General features: G+C 45.0%; 1 protein-coding gene across 5 annotated transcripts in view; it reads left to right on the top strand.

Annotated features, from left to right (window-relative positions):
- SOCS6 (suppressor of cytokine signaling 6) overlaps window positions 1–17,636 on the top strand; it is a 33,362-nt gene extending 15,726 nt beyond the window's left edge. For 4 of the 5 annotated variants that reach the window (XM_054693991.1, XM_037508414.2, XM_054693992.1 and 1 more), the window contains exon 2: window positions 12,046–17,636. In XM_054693991.1, the coding sequence (XP_054549966.1) occupies window positions 12,170–13,777 (1,608 nt within the window). In that variant the 5' untranslated portion in view covers window positions 12,046–12,169 and the 3' untranslated portion in view covers window positions 13,778–17,636. Of the gene's footprint in view, window positions 1–2,392; window positions 2,608–12,045 lie in introns of those variants that run through there. The other variant, XM_037508413.2, reaches the window with a different exon arrangement.
- The last annotated feature ends 1,668 nt before the right edge of the window (window positions 17,637–19,304 follow it).

The following is a 19,304-nucleotide window of genomic DNA, read 5'->3' as shown; positions in this document are numbered from 1 at the left end:
CTGCTCTTACTCCTGTTAGCCACAATCACCCACACAGCCTCACACATGCTACTCAGGTATTATTGAACAAACATATATTAACACACTTGAACCTCTCACAACTAACTTCAGTGGTAGACACTGTAGTTTCTGAAATCACACAGCTGTTAAATGGGGGAGCTGGATGTACCTGAACTCAGGTGTTTTGATTCTAGATGAAAGTGTCCTGCTGTTGTACTGCCTCCTGCATAGTACCAAGTTTCCAGGGTCATGAGTATTCAGTGAGGTGCCACACATTCAGAAGGCTTGCCCCAAGGTCTCTTGCATGTCAGGCTGATAGTTGACCTGTAGTTACCAGCAGTAGACCAGTACTGAGTAAACGAACAAGTAAAATTAGCCTTTTTTTTTTTTTTAAGGGAATATTGTTTTCCATATGTCCTTATTTTTGCATGCCTGTGTGTCCAGAAGACAAATTTCTAATAGCATAATTACTTGTTTAAAACATATGCAAATTTAAAATTTTGATAAATATTTTCAAATAATCCCCCACAAATTGCACCAGTTTGCACTTCCTTAGAGAACCCAGTTTTCCATACCCTTGCCAATACTGTATGTATTTCACTTTTTCAAACTCTGAAAGGTGTTATCTTGTTTTGTTTTGAATTTCCGTTTTAGTGATTTTTTTTTTTTTATAGTTGAGATACAATTTACATACAGTGAAACCCACCCTTCTAATGTACAGTTGGTTGAGTTTTAATGAATGCACATTACATGCAATCTTGTAAGCATGCCATGGTGGAGATCAGGAACAGCACCCAGAGCCCCCAAATCCTTTGACCACCTTTGTGTGGTGAGTGGATTGAGAATCATTTGGGGTGCTTATTGACCCCGTGGATCTGTTTTCTTCCTCTCTCATTTAATTTTTCTGTTTTTTTTTTCTATACGGTTTTATTATCTTGAGATAATTTAATAAGAATGTTCTGATTTTTAAAATCTACTGAAGTTTTCACTGTTGTTGCTTAATATATTGTCACATGTAGTAATAACTACTCCATGAGTTCTTGAACAGGAGAGTCTCACTTTTTAGAACCATGGAATCCCATATAGCTAAATAGAAAGAGTAATGATGTTACTTAAATCTGCTGCATTCTTCATTTTTGTTTATTTCCTTTTCTTAGGCTTTGTGTATAAAGATGATTGCCAGGTTTATCTTTATAGATTATCCCTTGTGTCATGTGCCTTTTGTTTTATCTGACCAACTCTCTTTGTCTGTCTTCCATAACTGTCTTATATTACTATTGTTATCCTAGCTCTCTTATTGCTGGTGTGTCTTTTTTTCATTCTTTTCTGTTATAGGAGTTTTTTTCACAAAAAAATTAGGATTGTTCTTTGTCAGACTATTGATGTATGGACTCATGTACTTGCAAATATTTTGTTCTAAGTGAAAAAAAGTAAATGAAGTACCAATGTTTATATATCCATTGAACTCTGTCAATCTGAATTATGTAATCTCGGTCCTTACATAATGCATCATCTGTGATTTCTAGATTTGGCACTTTTAAGTAGAATTAGAAGTTAATCATATTTGCCAAGCAATCTTCGTCAAAGGCCTAGTTTTTATTTCTCCTATGTAACACATTCCTAATCTTTATTTTTTTAAATTAATTTATTTATTTCAGAAGTGGGGTACAGGTCAGATGCGCGGGAGGGTGAGAGGATTCACCAGAGACAGAGTGGGGAACAGAACAGGCAGACTGACGAAATACACTGCTGAGGGGAGCAGCGGGCGCGGCAGGGAGGTCTGCCACGTCATGTGGGATTCTCGCCGGCCGGCTGGCATCAGACCCACACTGCAGAAGCTGCAGGCAGCTTCACAGCGCTGTGCTCAGCAGCCTGCGCCACCAGGGGAGGCCCTATTCGTAATCTTTTTTTTTGGGGGGGGAGGTGGTTTCCAGGGTCCATTCGTAATCTTTAGAGTGGTTTTGTCTGTGCCCATTTCCACAGAAAATTTTTCAGTCATCTGTATCTTTAGTGTTTATAAATTAATTATTTGTTTTTGTAGGAAGAATTTTTTTTTTTAAATATTGCTTTCATGTTGAAATAATGCCCTCAAGTGAAATTCAGAAAAGTTTAGACCAGCCAAGAGTAATCTAGGTACTGGGAATATAACATGTGACTGAGTCTGCTGACATTCCTGATCTCAAGTAGGATGCCACTGTATGTCATTCAGCTGACAGCATTTAGAAAATCACAGGCATCCTGAACTGGAGGACAGTGGAAAGTGATGGCAAATAGAGATTTTATGGTATTTCAAAACTTGGAGACTACTGGATTTAGTGTTGTTTCAGTAGAATAAGAGGAGACTCTTTTAAACCAGAAATTTTTTTCTTCTAATAGTTGTGTTTATCCCCATCATTTTTTGGCATAACAAACATTGGAACCTAAATTCTGTCATATATTATACTTGCTATTGCCCTCATTTTAAAATTACCTTTCTCTCCTTTTTGGAAGGTTTTTAGTATCTGTTCTTTCTTTTTCCTTTTTTAACAAAGATTTCCTTTTATAATGAAATTGTAGTGCTGACAGTCAGCCGTCGTAGAGTGGAACCCGAGGAACTGAAACGGAAAGGTATGAACTGGCTGCTGAGAAACTTGCTTAGAAACGGACAGTGCAACCTTCAGTTTACAGAGAGACATTTATAGCAGAAAAACTCCTTTTCTTGTTGAGGGTTTATATGGGTGCTTCACTCACATTACGTGCTTTCTCTTTTTCCCGTCGTACTGTCTTTACAGATCATTTATGCGAGCAGTTCTCAAAGTGTGTGCTCTGCGGGTCCCTTTACACAAACATTTGCCTTTTTCACTGTATTGCCATTTGCACTGATAGTGCAGAAGCAATGCTGGATAAAATTGATGGTTCCTTGCCATGAACTAGGCAGTGGCTTGGACTTTGAAATATTCATATTAGTGATTCTTTACCTCCATGTACTTAGGGTCCAAAAAGAATAATTCCAGTTACATTTAAGGGTGTTGCTGATGCAAGTGTAAAAATTTTTTATTACATTTTGATCTTGAGTATACATCTTCTGATGAAATGTGTGAAAAAAGCACTTTCAGCTACATACTAAGAACAGAGTAGGTCTCAAAGGAGGTGTTTTTCACCCTTGTTAGAGTGGCTAGCTGAACTAGCCACGTTTCCCATGAAATACCACTTTGACCTAAAAGAGCAATTGATGGACAAGCTGTGGTTACTTAACCTGGGTTTTTAATGATACTTTGTAATAAATGATCAAAGTGAGCCTGTCACTTCAGTGACAACAACTGAGTGATGTGATAATGGTAAAATTCAAACTTTTTGGCAAAGGCTAGAATTGTGGAAAACATTCATCTATTATTACATGACCGCTCCTGGTATGTAAAGACTTTTTTTGATGAGATTAGAGTTGATAAAATAACATGCATAAACGATTCATTCAATATGCAAGCATATTCAGTGTGAATTAATCGAGGGTAAAAAATCTTGATATGGTTCTGGCTTTATGGTGTAGCTAATTTTTAAGAAATTCACTTGTGGAGTTTTGGTATAGTATTACGGGAGACTATATGTAGTTACACAAAAAGCTTGTTAAATAGGTGCCTCCCTGGTGGCTCAAGGGGTTAAGACTCAACCTATGAAGCTGTCCGTAGCCACTGCAGCACGAGCTCAATCCCCGGCCAGGGAGCTACCCACATGGCGCAGCAGACCTCTCCTGCCGCACCTGCTGCTCCCCTCAGCAGTGTGTTTCATCACTCTGCCTGTTCTGTTCCCCACTCTGCCTCTGGTGAATCCTCTCACCGCCCCCCCCCCCCCGCACCTCTGGCCTGTACCCCAGTTCTTGTATGCATAAATAAAAAAAATCTTTAAAAAAAAATAAAAGCTTGTTAAATATAGGAGGCTGGATTTTCTTCTTGAACTTTTTTCTTTTTAAGATTATTTATGCATACAAGAGCTGGGGTACAGGCCAGAAGTGGTGGGGGAGGGGGGGTGAGAGGATTCACCAGAGACAGAGTGAGGAAGAGAACTGGCAGGCTGACTGAAATACACTGCCGAGGGGAGCAGTGGGGAGAGAGGAGAGGTCTGCTGTGCCATGTGGGTAGCTCCCTGGCCGGGGATTGAACTCGTGCTGCAGAGATTGCAGACAGCTTCATAGGTTGAGTCTTAACCCCATGCGCCACCAGGGAGGCCTTGATCTTGAACTTTTAACAAAGAACAGATTGAATGCAGAAGCAAATAGGAGAACCCAGCTGTCTTAGTCAGACAGAAAAGAGATTTACAGTAATGTAATAACAGTACCACTTCTCCTACTGAATTTTTGTGGTTTGTGAAAATGGTTTCATAAAAATATTATTTGTTAGCCTATAATTAATATATTGCCATTTTATTTATTTATTTTTTAAAGATTGACTTATTTATGCACACAAGAACTGGGGTACAGGCCAGAGATGTGGGGGGGGGAGAGGACTCACCAGAGACAGAGTGGGGAACAGAACAGGCAGATCTACTGAAACACACTGCTGAGGGGAGCAGCTGGTGAGACAGGAGAGGTCTGCTGTGCCATGTGGGTAGCCCCCTGGCTGGGGATAGAACTCATGCTGCAGTCGCTGCAGACCGCCTCACAGGTTGCGTCTTAACCCCTTGTGCCACCCGGGAGGCCCTATATTGCCATTTTAGAATGAATTAATGATTAAATATTTTTAAAACTCAATTTTAATTTCTAGTAGGGTACATTTCAATAGATACAATCCACGTAGACAAAATCTTTTGTGGTTTACAGTCTTTTTTTTAAGATTTATTTATTTATTTATACAAGCACTGGGTACAGTCAGAAGCGTGGGAGGGTGAGAGAATTCACCAGAGACAGAGCGGGGAACAGAACAGGCAGACTGACTGAAACACACTGCTGAGGGGAGCAGCGGGCAGCAGGAGAGGTCTGTGCGCCATGTGGGACCCTCACCCGAGGGCCGGGGATCGAACTGGTGCTGCAGAGGCTGCAGGGCAGCTTCGCAGCCCAGCGCTCAACCGCTGCACCACTGGGGAGGCCCGGTTTTCAGTCATTTTTAAGAGTATAAAGGAGTCCCTGAAACCAGAAAGTTTGGGCAGCTTGTCACAAGGAAAAGAATGTGAACTCTGGTCTCACATCCACATTCTGAATCTGCTGTTTCATTTTGCATAACTTTGTTGGGTAATTTTTAATCTCTGCGATCCAGCTTCCTCACTTATAAAATGTGACTAGTAAAGCTATTTCATTCATTGAAGATTAAGTCATTGTCCAGTGCTGTCTTTATACTTTTTCTTTGGTGCTACAGTGACAGGCATGACTGCCTCTAATCCTTCCCTTAGAAGGTGGTTATTTGAAGATGTTACCTTCTCCTGCACGTATGGATAAAGTACTCATGCCGAAAACCTCTTCCTTGAACCTTTACACACATTCTCAAGGATGTGTAAATTTAAAATTTTACAATTAGAAAAGCAGTAAAACTAATTCAGAACATTTACTTAGGCATAATGAAACAGATGGTAATCCTATAAAAAGATGGCATATATTTTTGGAAGTGCAAACAGAAAAACAGATACTCTTAAAAATTCCAGAGTAATCTCTGCCTGGAAAATGAAGGGAAGAGATAAAAGACCGTATGGCTCAATAGAACTTTTTATAGTTTCTAATGTCTAGAATTGACTTTTGTTTATTTAATGTTAGTATTAAGTTGCATATGGACTAATAGTTGAAAGGGAATAATATCAAGTAAACAATTGCCAAGTACTTTAGCTGTGATCATCAGTCTCTTTATTTTCTGTGAAAATAAAGAAGCAGAACCATTCGTACCCCAAATTTAATGAGGTTAATTTAAAAGTGAAGACCTCAGCATCAGGTACAGTCTCTGTGGGGCGGGGGCGAGTTGCCTGGCCCTTGGAGCAGGGCTGTCGTTCCTCTCCCACACGGTAATCACCAGATGTCGACTGAGTCCCTTCCTGGAGTCCTTTGGGGCAGGTACAAAGTGGGTGCTGAGATAAAATGTTGAGGAACACCTGAGATAGTCTGTGCTTTTGTGTAGGCTGTAATCTGCTGGGGTGATAGGTGTTAATTAGGTTTTATGGCAAATCTAAGTGTGTTTCCCAGCTGGAAATCCTGGGCAGGAGAAACTTGCTGTGTTCTGGGGCTGTGTAATTGGGGGGTTCTCCCAGTCAGGAAGAGTGGGGTGTGGTTCCCTGGGAATGCTCAGGTGGCGTGATATGTAAAGGAATTAGTCCAAGAGAATGAAAAACACATCAAAGGAGAAGTATGTTAAAAAGTTCTGTGTTGAGGAAGAATATCAGTGAATGGAGCAGACATGACCAGGGGAAGCAGGACCTTCCCCGCCCGTGAAGGCGTTTACGTCTTTACCCTAAATGATGGTAAAGTGTGGTGTGAAGCGGTGAGTAGGTGTGTGATCACCGTGCCTGATTAGATTTGAACATCTGAATTTTCTCAGGAAAGTGCTGGGCTCCCATGTACTCTTAGTACTGTCCGGAAGCTTTGGAGACATCTGTGAATAAAGCAGATTTAAAATCCCTGCATTTGTAAATCTTGCATTATTTAAGGAAAGGAAGGAAAGAAAGACAACACAACATAGGTTTTGTTGTCTGCTGGGGAAAAAGAGTACAGAAATAATGCAGGTGTTGTGGAGAGGGAAGTTGCGCACAGACTTGAGGGAGGTTGCAGCCTGCACCACAGGCCCTCACCAGCCCCCAGGGGAGAGGGCAGGGGAAGGACAGTGGAAGAGGGGAGCCCCCCCCCATCAGGGCCAGCCTGCGGGCCTCACCCTAACTGAGGTGAAGACTGATGATGCTCACTGAGTAAAGTGGAAGCGCCCGCAGGGCTTTACTCTTCTTGCAGTTTGCTGATTGGCCTGGGGAACGAGGGGAGTGTGTGATGAGGAATCTGCGCTGTTGCCTCCGTTCAGGCTGCCCAGAGCCTCCAGTGCACTCTCTCTGTGCAGGGCTGCTGGTGACTCCATGTTCTGGATCATTCCTCACCTTCATCTTATTTGCCTACTTTTTGGAATTTAATTAGGAATCCTAAAACCTGAGCTTACAATATTTGACTTGGACTCCAGATGTTTCCCACCCACCCCCACGATGAGTCTGTATGTATTCCTAGCTGCATTATTTGTACACATGCGTGCACGCACGCACACATGTGTGCGCTTAAACATTTGTAATGGAATGGCTGTTATAACTGGGACACCCAAATGGGTTTATAGACCCTGTTGTTCTGGGTGTCATGTTTCAATCAATAACTTCTAATTGAAGTTGAATGTTATTTAATGTCATTAGAATGATATCACAACCCCCCCCCCACCACCACCACCCCCTGGCTGTGGCGCAGGGGGTTGAGCGCTGAGCTGTGCTGTGCAGCTGCCTGCAGCCTCAGCGCGCGTTCGATTCCCGGCCGGCCAGGGAAAGAATGATATCACAAACCCAGGGCATTATGAAGAATTACTTGGAAATGGACATTACTTATGAATAAAACCTTCATATGCAGTTGTGTCATGTGTGAGCCTCTCTGATGATTACGTGTTAAACCTGAAGTCTCGACACAAATGGGGGCGATCTGTGTTCTCTTCGAGAAGCTTGGGTCGTGCTGTCCTAGAGCACAGATGGCTCCAAGTGATTGATTTAGCATCTTACATTTTTTATTTTGTCATCAAAGTTAATTCCTGGTGGAGTTGTGTATGCGTGAGATGGTGTACACACTCAAAACAGGAAGCGTGGGCCTCCCCGGCGGCCTCGGGGTGAAGGCTCCGTGCTACCACTGTGAAGGCCCATCTTGACGGCCGGAGTTCCATCCCCAGCCAGGGAGCTACCCACACGGCGCAGCAGACCTCTCCTGTCTCCCTGCCGCTCCCCTCAGCAGTGGATTTCAGTCAGTCTGCCTGTTCTGCTCCCCGCTCTGTCTCTGGTGAATCCTCTCACCTCTTCCCCCACACCTCTGGCTCTCACCCCAGTTTGTCTATGCAAAAATAAACAAAATCGTTAAAAAAAGAAAAAAACTGGGAAGTGCATGTAGACACCGTACTGTGTTGGTATTTGAAACCTTTTCTTTCATCCCATTTCACTGAGAATCAGCGGCTTAGCCGTGCCCCACCCTCCTCCTCCTCCTTCTCCTCCTCCTCCTCCGCCTCCTCCTCACCCTAGACTTTTGGCACTTTGGGCTTCTCGGAGTTCGCACGTGGTGTTTCCCCAGCTCAGGGCCTTTGCGCGTGCACAATCATGAAAGTTGTTCTCGCTGACTCACCCTTCCTTTGCACGACTGGCTCTTTCTTATCATGCCAGCCTTGGTCTTACTGGCTCACCAGGAGGCCTGAGAGGGGGTCTTAGTGCTCACGGAATCTACAGTAGGAGCCCAAGCGTTCCCTGATTGCCTCCTTTCCTTCGTGGTGTCTGTCACCGGTGCTGAGTAGATTCCTGGTTTATTGCTTCCTGTCTGCACTGTCCACACAGCCTTTCCCCGAGTGTGCGCAAGGGCCGCCGGGCTCCGTGAACACCCGGGGTGTTCTCCCCACTGACCATGTGTTCTCTGAGGACGGCCATGTCTATGGTCGCGAGTCCTTTGAGGAGCTGATCGTCATGGTGGATAAAGAAATGTACCAGGTTAGAGTATAACTAGAAAGCAGATCAGAACTCGCCATACCCTCTCCTGTGTCTGTTTGCAGCCTATTTGGACGTAACAACTTTGAGTCATTGGTCGTGTTTCAAGTTACTGCCTCGGAACAGAGTTGTCTCTGTTTGTCATTTTGTTCTCTGACCTGTTCTGGAGCTCTCAGGTGTCATCTCTTGGTTTTGCATGGAACATCTTCAATTCCTCTTGGATCTTGTAGAGTAGTTTACAGATGGAGGGAGACAGGTGGTAGAGGGCTCTGTGAAAAACAGCTTGGAAGCATAAACGACAGTCTTTGACTTGTGCCTTATGGGATGCTTAGTACAATCTTACATGTTTGTTCCTGAGGACAGTTTAGTCCCTGTATAAATAATGCCATGGCCAGCTCTACTTTCACCTCATCTTTCTGGAATCAAGTTTTTATTTCTAGGTGTGCTTAGGTAACTGTTGTATTAAGTATTTGAGGGGGGGATTATTTCATATGTTTACCTCTTTCTCGTTACTTATTTGGAAGAATTTCCTTTGCCTTAATGCATGCTGTGTCATGTGTGCAGGTGTGTCCGTGTGGACTCTTTGGAATCGCGAGTCCTTGATCATTTGTGATAATGACTCTAGATTTTAACAGGAGAAAGATAGCTTTGTTTTCGTGAGAGGAGATTTAGCCAGATTTGTGGTTTATTCACTAAGGATTTTCCTCTTTCTGTTACTTGTCAAGAAGTATTTATGTAGGGCCTCCCCGGTGGTGCAGCGGTTGAGCGCTGGGTTGCGAAGCTGCCCACGGCCTCTGTTGCCCCGGTTCGATCCCCGGCTGCTCCCTGGCCACCGGAGGAGGGTCCCACATGGCGCGCAGACCTCTCCTGCCGCCCGCTGCTCCCCTCAGCAGTGTACTTCGTCCTTCTGCCTGCTCTGCTCCCCGCTCTGGCTCTGGTGAATTCTCTCACCCTCCCGCGCTTCTGACTGTACCCAGTGCTTGTATAAACAAAACAAACAAACAAACAAACAAATAAATAAAACATGCCTCTATTAAAAAAAAAAAAAGTATTTATGTAGTTGGTGCAGCAGATCTCGCCTGACTTGCCCACTGCTCCCCTCAGCAGTGTATATCAGTCAGTCCACCTGTTCTGCTCCCCACTCTGTCTCTGGTGAATCCTCTCTCACACACCCCACATCTCTGGCCTGTACCCCAGTTCCTGTATGTGTTAATAAATCTTTTTAAAAAAGGGAAGTATTTATGTAGTATCAGAAAATTCAAGCAGTACATAGTAGAACCAGTAGTTCCTGGTTAGGAATAGACAAATAAATAAGAAAGGTCTCTAGAAGTTCAATCTGGTTGGGAAGCTATCAGAGTAAGAAAAGAATAAAAAACAAGTAATTTTTAAGTCATACTGTGACATGCTATAAAAAGATACAGTATTTGGAGTCCAGAAAAGGGGGTGAGAACTTCCTGCTGGCTGGGGGACCAGAGCGGATTTCATGAGGACGTATATATTCTTTGTAAAGAATTCCCTTAAAGATGGATGAGAAAGAGCAAAGCATTTGTCAGGAGGAGGGACTAGCATAAGCCAGGGACAGAGTTCAAACGTCTTATAATTAAAATAGAAACTGAATTAATATTTTTCACCTTTTCTAGAAAGTTCACTGCCCTGACCCTTAAGGTCAAGCTGGGTTTGAGAGGTGTTGTGTGACACTCCACAGAGTGTATAAGGTCATGATGGTCCTTTGATCTAGTTTATCAAAGACGCTGATTTTTTTGGGCCTCCCTGGTGGCGCAAGGGATTAAGTCTCAGCACAATCAAGCTATCAGCAACCACTGTGGCACGAGTTCAATCCCGGGCCACATGGCGCAGCAGACCTCTCCTGTCTCCCTGCTGCTCCCCTCAGCAGTGTGTCTCGGTGGATCTGCCTGCTCTGCTCCCCGCTCTGTCTCTGGTGAATCGACTCACCCTCCCCCACCCTGCACCTCTGGCCCACACCCCAGCTCTTGTATGCATAAATAAATAAATATTTTTTTTAAGAAAACTGATTTTGATTATTGTAAATAATTCTTTGCAGCGTTCCTTTTATTGAGGCTAAAGGTGTTTGTTTTCTCTTATATTCACATCCTTTCATTTTATGGGTGTTGGTAATTATGTTTTTTTAAATCGCTGAGTTGATGCCCGTTTTTTTGGTGGACAAAATTGGATTCATTTGCCAGTGAGCCAGGAAATTATCACTTAAACCAAGGTTTTATTAGTCCTTAGCTGATCATTTTTAGCCTATTAAGACAAATAAGTATCATTTCTGTGACTGTGAAGAATTATACTCAGAAGTTCTCTCTGATAGTGAAGTTATTGGCCAAGGCAAATGGCTAGGAAGCCAGTAGTACCTGCCGAGTGTGGGAGGGGTGGTGAGTCACCGGTCGCGTCGGCTGCTTGACTAGAGAGACCCGCCTGGCTCGTTGGGGCGCGGACAGAGCCGTCAGGGCCACCAACAGGCTCACTTGGCGCAGACACGTTCCCCGCATTTTTACCAGAAACAATTTGTTCATTTTTCTTACTGTTTATTTCTATGATGCAGGATATTGCCTCTTACTAATTGATTCTTTTTTTTAATATGTGTTGACCTTTTACATTTTGGCATAATTTTATATATACTGTTATTCCCAGGTGAAAAGATTATTTTACTTATATTTCATATTGGCTTCTTTCTAAGGGCAGGTTAGCAATTCATCTTTTTTTTTTTTTTTTAATAGAGGCATGTTTTCTTTCTTTCTTTCTTTCTTTGTTTTTGTTTATACATGCACTGGGGACAGTCAGAAGCACGGGAGGGTGAGAGAATTCACCAGAGCCAGAGCGGGGAGCAGAGCAGGCAGAAGGACCGAAGGACACTGCTGAGGGGAGCAGCGGGCGGCAGGAGAGGTCTGCGCGCCATGTGGGACCCTCCTCCGGTGGCCGGGGAGCAGCCGGGGATCGAACCGGCGCCGCAGAGGCTGCGGGCAGCTTCGCAACCCAGCGCTCAACCGCTGCGCCACCGGGGAGGCCCTAGCAATTCATCTTAATAGTATACAACAGAACCGCTCAATTCCTCTGCATGGTGGTTTCCCATTTCAGATGTCCCTCTGCATCCACCGGGGCTCTTACTCGAGGCAGGAGAGGTTGGGTATTGGGATCTGTCGCTTCGGGCGCAGAACCTGTTGTCTCCTTAAAGGAGAGGCGCGCCAGCCAAAGTATGTTGCTGTTTATCCTCTTTTTCATGTTGAGGAAGGGCCACGTTTTTGTCAGACTTGCCATGAACACACTCTCTGGCCTGGTTCAGCAGCTATAAATTAAGCTATTTGTGGAAATATTTTTTTCTAATGTGATGTTTTTATTTTTTTAATTTGGTCTTCTTTATTCTGTTTTTTTTTTTAGAAAATGGCTCCAGTAGGTGAATGAAGCTGGGAAAATAAGTAGATGCAGCATTGCAGCCTCTCCAGATGTTGGAGGATAATACTGCAGAGAGAACTTGATCCCGTGGACTAGGTCGCTAGTCATAATGAAGAAAATCAGTCTCAAAACCTTCCGAAAATCTTTCAACTTGAATAAAAGTAAAGAAGAAACAGATTTCATGGTCGTGCAACCGCCGTCACTAGCCGGTGATTTCGCGAAAGAGGAGCCCCTGTTCGGGGGCTGCTATGGGAAGGACGTGGCCAGCTGCGACGTGGGCGGCGAGGAGGAGCGGGGCGCGAAGGGCCGGGCCAAGAGCGAGAGCCTCATGGGCACGCTGAAGCGCCGGCTGTCGGCCAAGCAGAAGCCGAAGGCCAAGGGCGGCGCGGCCCCCGGGGGCCCCGCGGACGAGGACGCCTTCTCCAGCGCCTCGGCGCCCGTGGTCTTCAAGGACGCGCGCGCGCCGCGGCCCATCCGCTCCACCTCGCTGCGCAGCCACCACTACAGCCCCACGCCGTGGCCGCTGCGCCCCACCGCCTCCGAGGAGACGTGCATCAAGATGGAGGTGCGCGTCAAGGCGCTGGTGCACGCGGCGGGCCCCGGCGCGGCCCTCAACGGCGTGCGCAGGGACCTGGGCGAGCTGCAGCCCGAGCCCGGGGGCCCCGCGCAGAGCCCGGGCGGGCGGCGCGCCGAGCCGCAGAACGGGGACCTGCGCCTGCACCTGGAAGACCACGTGCCTGTCGTCATTGGACTCGTGCCTCAGGACTACCTTCAGTACACCGTGCCTTTGGACGAGGGGCTCTTCCCCCTGGACGGGCCGCGCCCCTACTGTCTGGACGGCTCCTCCCCCATGGAGGTCTCGGCCGCGCCGGCCCGCGGGGGCGGGGGCGCCTTCTCGGAGGACGAGGGTCCGGCCGAGCAGGACCTGGTCGTGGCCCCGGAGATCTTCGTGGACCCGTCGGTGGACGGCCTGCTGATCGGCTCCACGGGGGTGATGCTGCAGAGCCCCAGGGCGGGCCGCGACGACGCGCCCCCGCTCTCACCGTTGCTACCTCCACTGCAGACCAACCCGATCCAAAGGAACTTCGGCGCGCTGGGCGGCCCGGACGCCCACGTGGCCGAGAGCGTGCGCTGCCACCTGAATTTCGACCCCAACTCGGCCCCCGGCGTGGCGCGGGTGTACGACTCGGTGCAGAGCAGCGGCCCCATGGTGGTGACCAGCCTCACGGAGGAGCTGAAGAAGCTGGCGAAGCAGGGCTGGTACTGGGGCCCGATCACGCGCTGGGAGGCGGAGGGGAAGCTGGCCAGCGTGCCCGACGGGTCCTTCCTCGTGCGCGACAGCTCCGACGACCGCTACCTGCTGAGCCTGAGCTTCCGCTCGCACGGCAAGACGCTGCACACGCGCATCGAGCACTCCAACGGCAGGTTCAGCTTCTACGAGCAGCCGGACGTGGAGGGACACACGTCCATCGTGGACCTCATCGAGCACTCCATCAGGGACTCCGAGAACGGCGCGTTCTGCTACTCGCGGTCGCGCCTGCCCGGCTCCGCCACCTACCCCGTGAGACTCACCAACCCGGTGTCGCGGTTCATGCAGGTGCGCTCCCTGCAGTACCTGTGCCGCTTCGTGATCCGCCAGTACACCCGGATAGACTTGATCCAGAAACTGCCTTTGCCAAACAAGATGAAGGATTATCTGCAGGAGAAGCACTACTGAGCGCGGGTGACAACTCTGTGTCTTGCACTGTGGGGTGGGAAGAGGAGGTTGAAACACAGTTTACAGACGTTCCTCGCTGTCAGAGCCCGTCGTGCCGTGTGAGTTCAGTCTGCGTGTGAGGCGGGCGCTGCGCCCGTGTCTTGGCTTCATTTCGGTTCTCTGAGGTCTCGGAGGTGTGAGTTGTCTTCATCCGTGTGCGAGTCATCGCGGTGTGAGCGGTCAGAGTCCCCTCGCCCCCCCCCACCAGTCCTTTGCTGCTATCCACTGTGATTTTTATGCATTAAAAGCACATTTCATGTGTGTTCAACCCTAAGTAAAGTGGAATGAAGCTCACAGAACACCAGTGGTGGTTCCTTTCAGTGGCCCATGTTCAAAAGTAGCGTTACACGAAACACCCGTGCAATCAAGTACAAAATTTACACCTAACTCTGAAAATGATTTTTAATCTCATTGTTTGGAAGGATTTATGCACAGCTGTGAATTGACATGATCTTGGGTGACGTGAGGGAACGCAGGTCCACACCGTGCCCTCCACGACACTCCCCTCTAAATTCTGTTTGAGGTTGTGCTGATTCATGGATGCGAAAAGTCAGGTTTCTCTGTGGCCTTTCATTTTCATCTCCTAGTTTGTCTAGTTTAAAAAATGGCCTTACATTTTAAAAAGTCATAGAAGCATACCACCAACTTAGAAATTGTTGCCTTTTTCTGTCACTAAACTGATACAAATGGGCATAACCTATGAAGACTTAGGAACTTGGAACTATTAAAGAAATACTAGCGGATCTTCGTTTCTGTGATAGTAATTTTTTGTGTTCCCTATACTTTCTTTAGGTAAAATATTTTTATCTGTGATTTCTGTACCTTAGCCAACATTTTCTTGGGTGAATTTGATCTAGAACTGATTTCCATACATGGAGTAGATTCTCTTATATCACAAAGTTCGTACACAAAATTTTAAACTGGTTTGAATAGAAAGAAAACATTTCTGTGAGCATATTTTTTTTTTCTTTTCTGTGGTTTCTATTAAGATATGCTAGATGTGAGCCTTCCGTCCCCCTACCAGGAAAACAGAAACTGGTGACTTGAGCTGAAGAGTTAAGGAAATTGTGGAGCCTCGTGTAAGAGAAGTATTAATTAACACCATGTGTGAGACACGGAGGCCTCGCTGCCTGCCATATGTACTGTCATTTAAAAATAGGTTTTCTGCTTGTTTCTTTTTAATTTAGCTGAGAAGTAAATTGGCATCATTAGTTCTTCTCTCTCTTTGATTCAGGTGTTGGGGGGCTGGGGGCGTTCTCCCCGATATTTTTTACTTGTTTTAAAAGTCAGTGTTGATGACCGCGTGCTTCTTCAGCGTAGTGTTTTAGAATTGCCCCGTCCTGAAGACTGTTTCCAGCTTTAGAGGAGATGTTTCCCTCTCAGATGAAATGTGTAATTTACACCATTTCTTCCTTTGTTGCTCAATTTTCCTCTCTTCGCCATTTGATAACGTGGGTGGAGATGTTCAAGTCACCCCTCATGGCTCTGTCATTCATCATATCCGTAGTCCCCTTGTTTCCTCTTTTTTAGGGTCGCCGTTGGGATTACCCAGAAAAGGCACCGTGCCGTAATACCGAGTTAGGGCGTGGTGAGTCCAAGGGGGAAAGGTACTTGATCTTGGTGGAAAAGTCCATTGTACCTTGTCACAGAGTCTCCTTTCTTTGTCATGTTTTCGCCTAATAAGATGGAGTATGGAGTAAACCGTAATAATATAACTTAAGTGTTCACTGTAAGCTATTTGGATTAAAAACTATTACAGAGTTGTAAACTTGTTATCAAATTAATGCAAGACATTTAAACTATTTTTTTGCAAAACTATTTATTTTTAAACAATTTAGAATATATCTAGGGTGAGTTAAAAGCCCCTGTGCATCTACATTAGATGACAGGTATAGTCACAGAGTCACTGTGCGTTGTTAATAAATGTTGAAATGGCTTCTGTCTGTGTCTAGAAGCATTTATGTGTATCTTTGTGAGATCCTGGTGCACAGAGGTCTTTGGACTGCCCTGAAGCCCGTCTTAGGTGGGCACAGCCTGCTCCCCGCGTTTCCCTCCCGATCCCGTGTGTTTACGATCCAGCCATTTGGTTCCAACTTCAGACGATGCTGATCTTCCTTTACTCTTTTGAAAACTGTCCTTTGTGTTTTTATTTTGTGGAATGCAAGTCTTGATGCTGTTCTAATCAGAAAGCCAATCTTTCAGCCTGCTTTTGTGTATTCGTAATGTAAAACACTTCAAAACCACCTATTCTAATCCAGTTTGAAATTGCTAGGGTTTCAATGTGTATTGATTTGAATGAAACATTCGGCAAGTAGTTCTTTACCAACGAAGGTGTATCGCACCGTTCCCTGCTTCTGCGTCGAGGAGGTGGCGCAACATCACGTGGAGGTTGGCTTTATGTGGTTCTGAGACAGTCTGGTTAAACAGGGGCTCGGGGAAAAGAAATGAAGTTTGGTTTAGATATGATTTGAGTAACTTTCTGGATTTTATTGAACGGTGGCTTAAATGGGATGGACGTGAACCCATAAGCAATTTTTAAATAGATGTTTCTACAAATTTATTTCTACAAAGAAAAAGAAAGCAGGAAAACTGCATTCTCTTGTCACAATTAATGAATCAGAGGGGTTTTTTTTGTTGTTTTTTTGTTAAATACTTCCTCACAAAATCTGATGGAGGCAAGAAGCTATGTCTAGGCTTTCCAGGACACTATTATGCATTTTTATAAATAATAAACCTATAGAAAGTACTTGAAAAATAGCTCACCTTTTCTCTTTCTAAGAAAAAACTGTCCTCTTTCTACTTGGTGCAATAATATGAAAATTTAGAAGTTCAAAAATATTATATCCCAGGAAATGGTCATAGAACTAAAAATAGTGTTTAAGGAAACCAGCTACATAAGGCATCCATCTTGACGTGGAAGATCTTGTGCCAGAAGCCTAAGTGATTGCACGTGGGAAAGAAAGCAGAGTGTACCTTGTAACTTCTGAGCCAGTATTTCTGACAGAGGGTGAAAGTTACTAAAATCTTAAATAGGTTATATGCAATGTCCGTCAGTGCTACAAATCTCAATTTCCATCTTGACAGTGCTTTCAGAAACGCCAATTTTAATCACTGTACATTTCACATTGTGTGTGAGAGATTCTCGCTTTATGAATGATCCAAAATAATATATTTTAAATCTTAATAGCTTTTCATGGAATGTGAAGTCTTAATTTGAAAAAGAAATCACACTACCAGCAATAGTCAGTTTTGTTGAATACTCTAATAAGGAACAATCACCAGTTCCATATGTAACTTTAAAATTCTAAAATAAAGTATTGGTACGCTAGTAATCACAAATTTGATTTCTTTTAATACTTTTGTAATCCTGTAAAGAAGGTTTTTATAAGCATCCTTTTTATTAATCAGTCATAACATGGTGAATGCATCGATGCTGTTTCTGAAAAGTAATCCAAACTACGTCCAGAGATGATGAAAAATTCTTATAGAATTTTGTAATAAGTATACATGTTGGGTTAAAGAAATTTTATAGTCGTCGGAGTGCCATGGAATTAATACTTGCAATCCCGATTGCTGTAGTTTACACTTTTTCTGTATGTTTCAAATCAGGTGTGTACCATTTGTACTGAGAACACCACAGAATGAATTATCCAAAGTCCATTGATTTTAATATGTGTTTTGGTTTGTAAACAAATTATAGTAATTTCTTGCACATTTTTGGAAATTAATTGTATAAGAATTTATGTATCTGCTTCTAGATACGGTGTGTAAATAAAAATTTCGTTCACAACCTCTGCCTCCTCTCCTACTTGATACCCACATACAGAGTCTGATTTTGACCAGCGTGGGGTTACCTCATCCTGGTTGTCTCATGAGCAGGGCAGAGCCCGAAGCGGAGGGTGGGAGCCAGTACATTTTGATAAAAATGGGGAAGTGAAATGGGAACCGCGCGCGGGAGCCAGGCTCTTGAGGGTCAGCCGTGTGGCTCGTGCCCTGAAGCCTCCAACCAGAAGGCTGGAGTGAATTGGCACAAGGTCGAAACAAAGACTAAAATTAACACTGAACCACTACGAGCAGGTCGGACTGAGTGGCACAGCGTTTGGACTGTGATGTTTTGTAAACCACCCCTTACTACTTGCTGGTGTTTGCAGACGGGAGCTAGCGCTGAGCGCGCCCCGAGCCGCAGTCGGTCAGGAGGCTGTCGGTGTGCATGGCGTCCAGTCCTCCCCCACCACCCCGCCCCACCCCAGTGGTGCATTTCTGAAGTTCTTAAACGCTGAGAGGGTTAAACGTTCGCTTTAGATTCTTGTTCTTCTATTACCTTGAAACAAATCCTCTTCATCCTAGCTAGTTCAAAGATGAATTTTAAGCTCAGCTTGTTCAGAAGGTATCACAGATTTTGACTTGCATAGACTCCGTGACAGCAAGTTCTAACCTTCTCTGGAAAATTGGCAGATCATCTTGATTCTGAAATTCCTTCTTCTCCTTCTTCCCAGCGCATGAAAATTTTAAAGAGTCAAACAATGATTTGTGAGGAATTCCATGAAGATCTTTGGGCTCTTCCTCCATGACTTGCTCCTTAGTGGTTCAAAGCTGACAGCTGCAAATACTGTCTTTGGTCTCTTTACCCACTGAGACCACTTTCAACTTGGACGCTTCAGAATAGTCTGTCTCCTGTGTTCCCTTGCTTGACGCCTCCCCAGTCCTGCCTGTCAAATCTGTTGCTCTTTGTTTTGATGGAAATCGAAACATGAAAAGCATGTCAGGATAAAGCTAGTTGTCTATGCCCATGGATAACATAGAGTGAGAAGAAAAAGGAACACGCTTTCAAGTTCAGTGCAATAAATCAATAATTTTTAAGGAGCATTAAGATAGGGGCAGAGAAAGAGATGAGGTTATCTGAAAGGTACTGCTGGGCCTAGTACTCTTTTTAATTTTAATGAATATTGCCTACATGGGAACATCTTTTAAAATGTAAAAGTATCTTAAGTGGGCCTCTCCCTGGTGGCACAGCGGGTTAAGACACAACCTGTGAAGCTGTCTGCAGCCTTTGCAGCACGGGTTCAATCCCAGGCCGGCCAGGGAGCAACCCACATGGCGCAGCAGACCTCTCCTGACTCGCCCGCTGCTCCCCTCGGCAGTGTGTTTCAGTCATTCTGCCTGTTCTGCTCCCCGCTCTGTCCCTAGTGAATCCTCTTATCCTCCACACCTCTGGCCTGCACCCCAGCTCTTGTATGCATAAATAAATCTTTAAAAAAAATTAAGTGTCTTAAGTCTGATTACTAATCCTTCAATTGATAATTTTCAGATATATGAATTACGGGATATAGACAAGATTCCCTTGGCATAAAGGTTCCTACGTCACCTCATCTCTCATTTTCATTTTTTCCTAAAAACAGTACCTCAAGGGCTGTAAAGATTCTGCTGTGTCTGTAGCCTGCAGACAACATTAGGAACTTTAAGAACTGCATGTACCCTCTGACCCATT

Source organism: Talpa occidentalis, unplaced genomic scaffold, assembly GCF_014898055.3.
Source record: "Talpa occidentalis isolate TD23 unplaced genomic scaffold, MPIMG_talOcc4v2.1 talOcc4.13, whole genome shotgun sequence".
NCBI lineage: Eukaryota > Metazoa > Chordata > Mammalia > Eulipotyphla > Talpidae > Talpa > Talpa occidentalis.
Note: the sequence above shows the minus strand (reverse complement) of the source record. Positions and strands in the feature narration are given on the sequence as shown.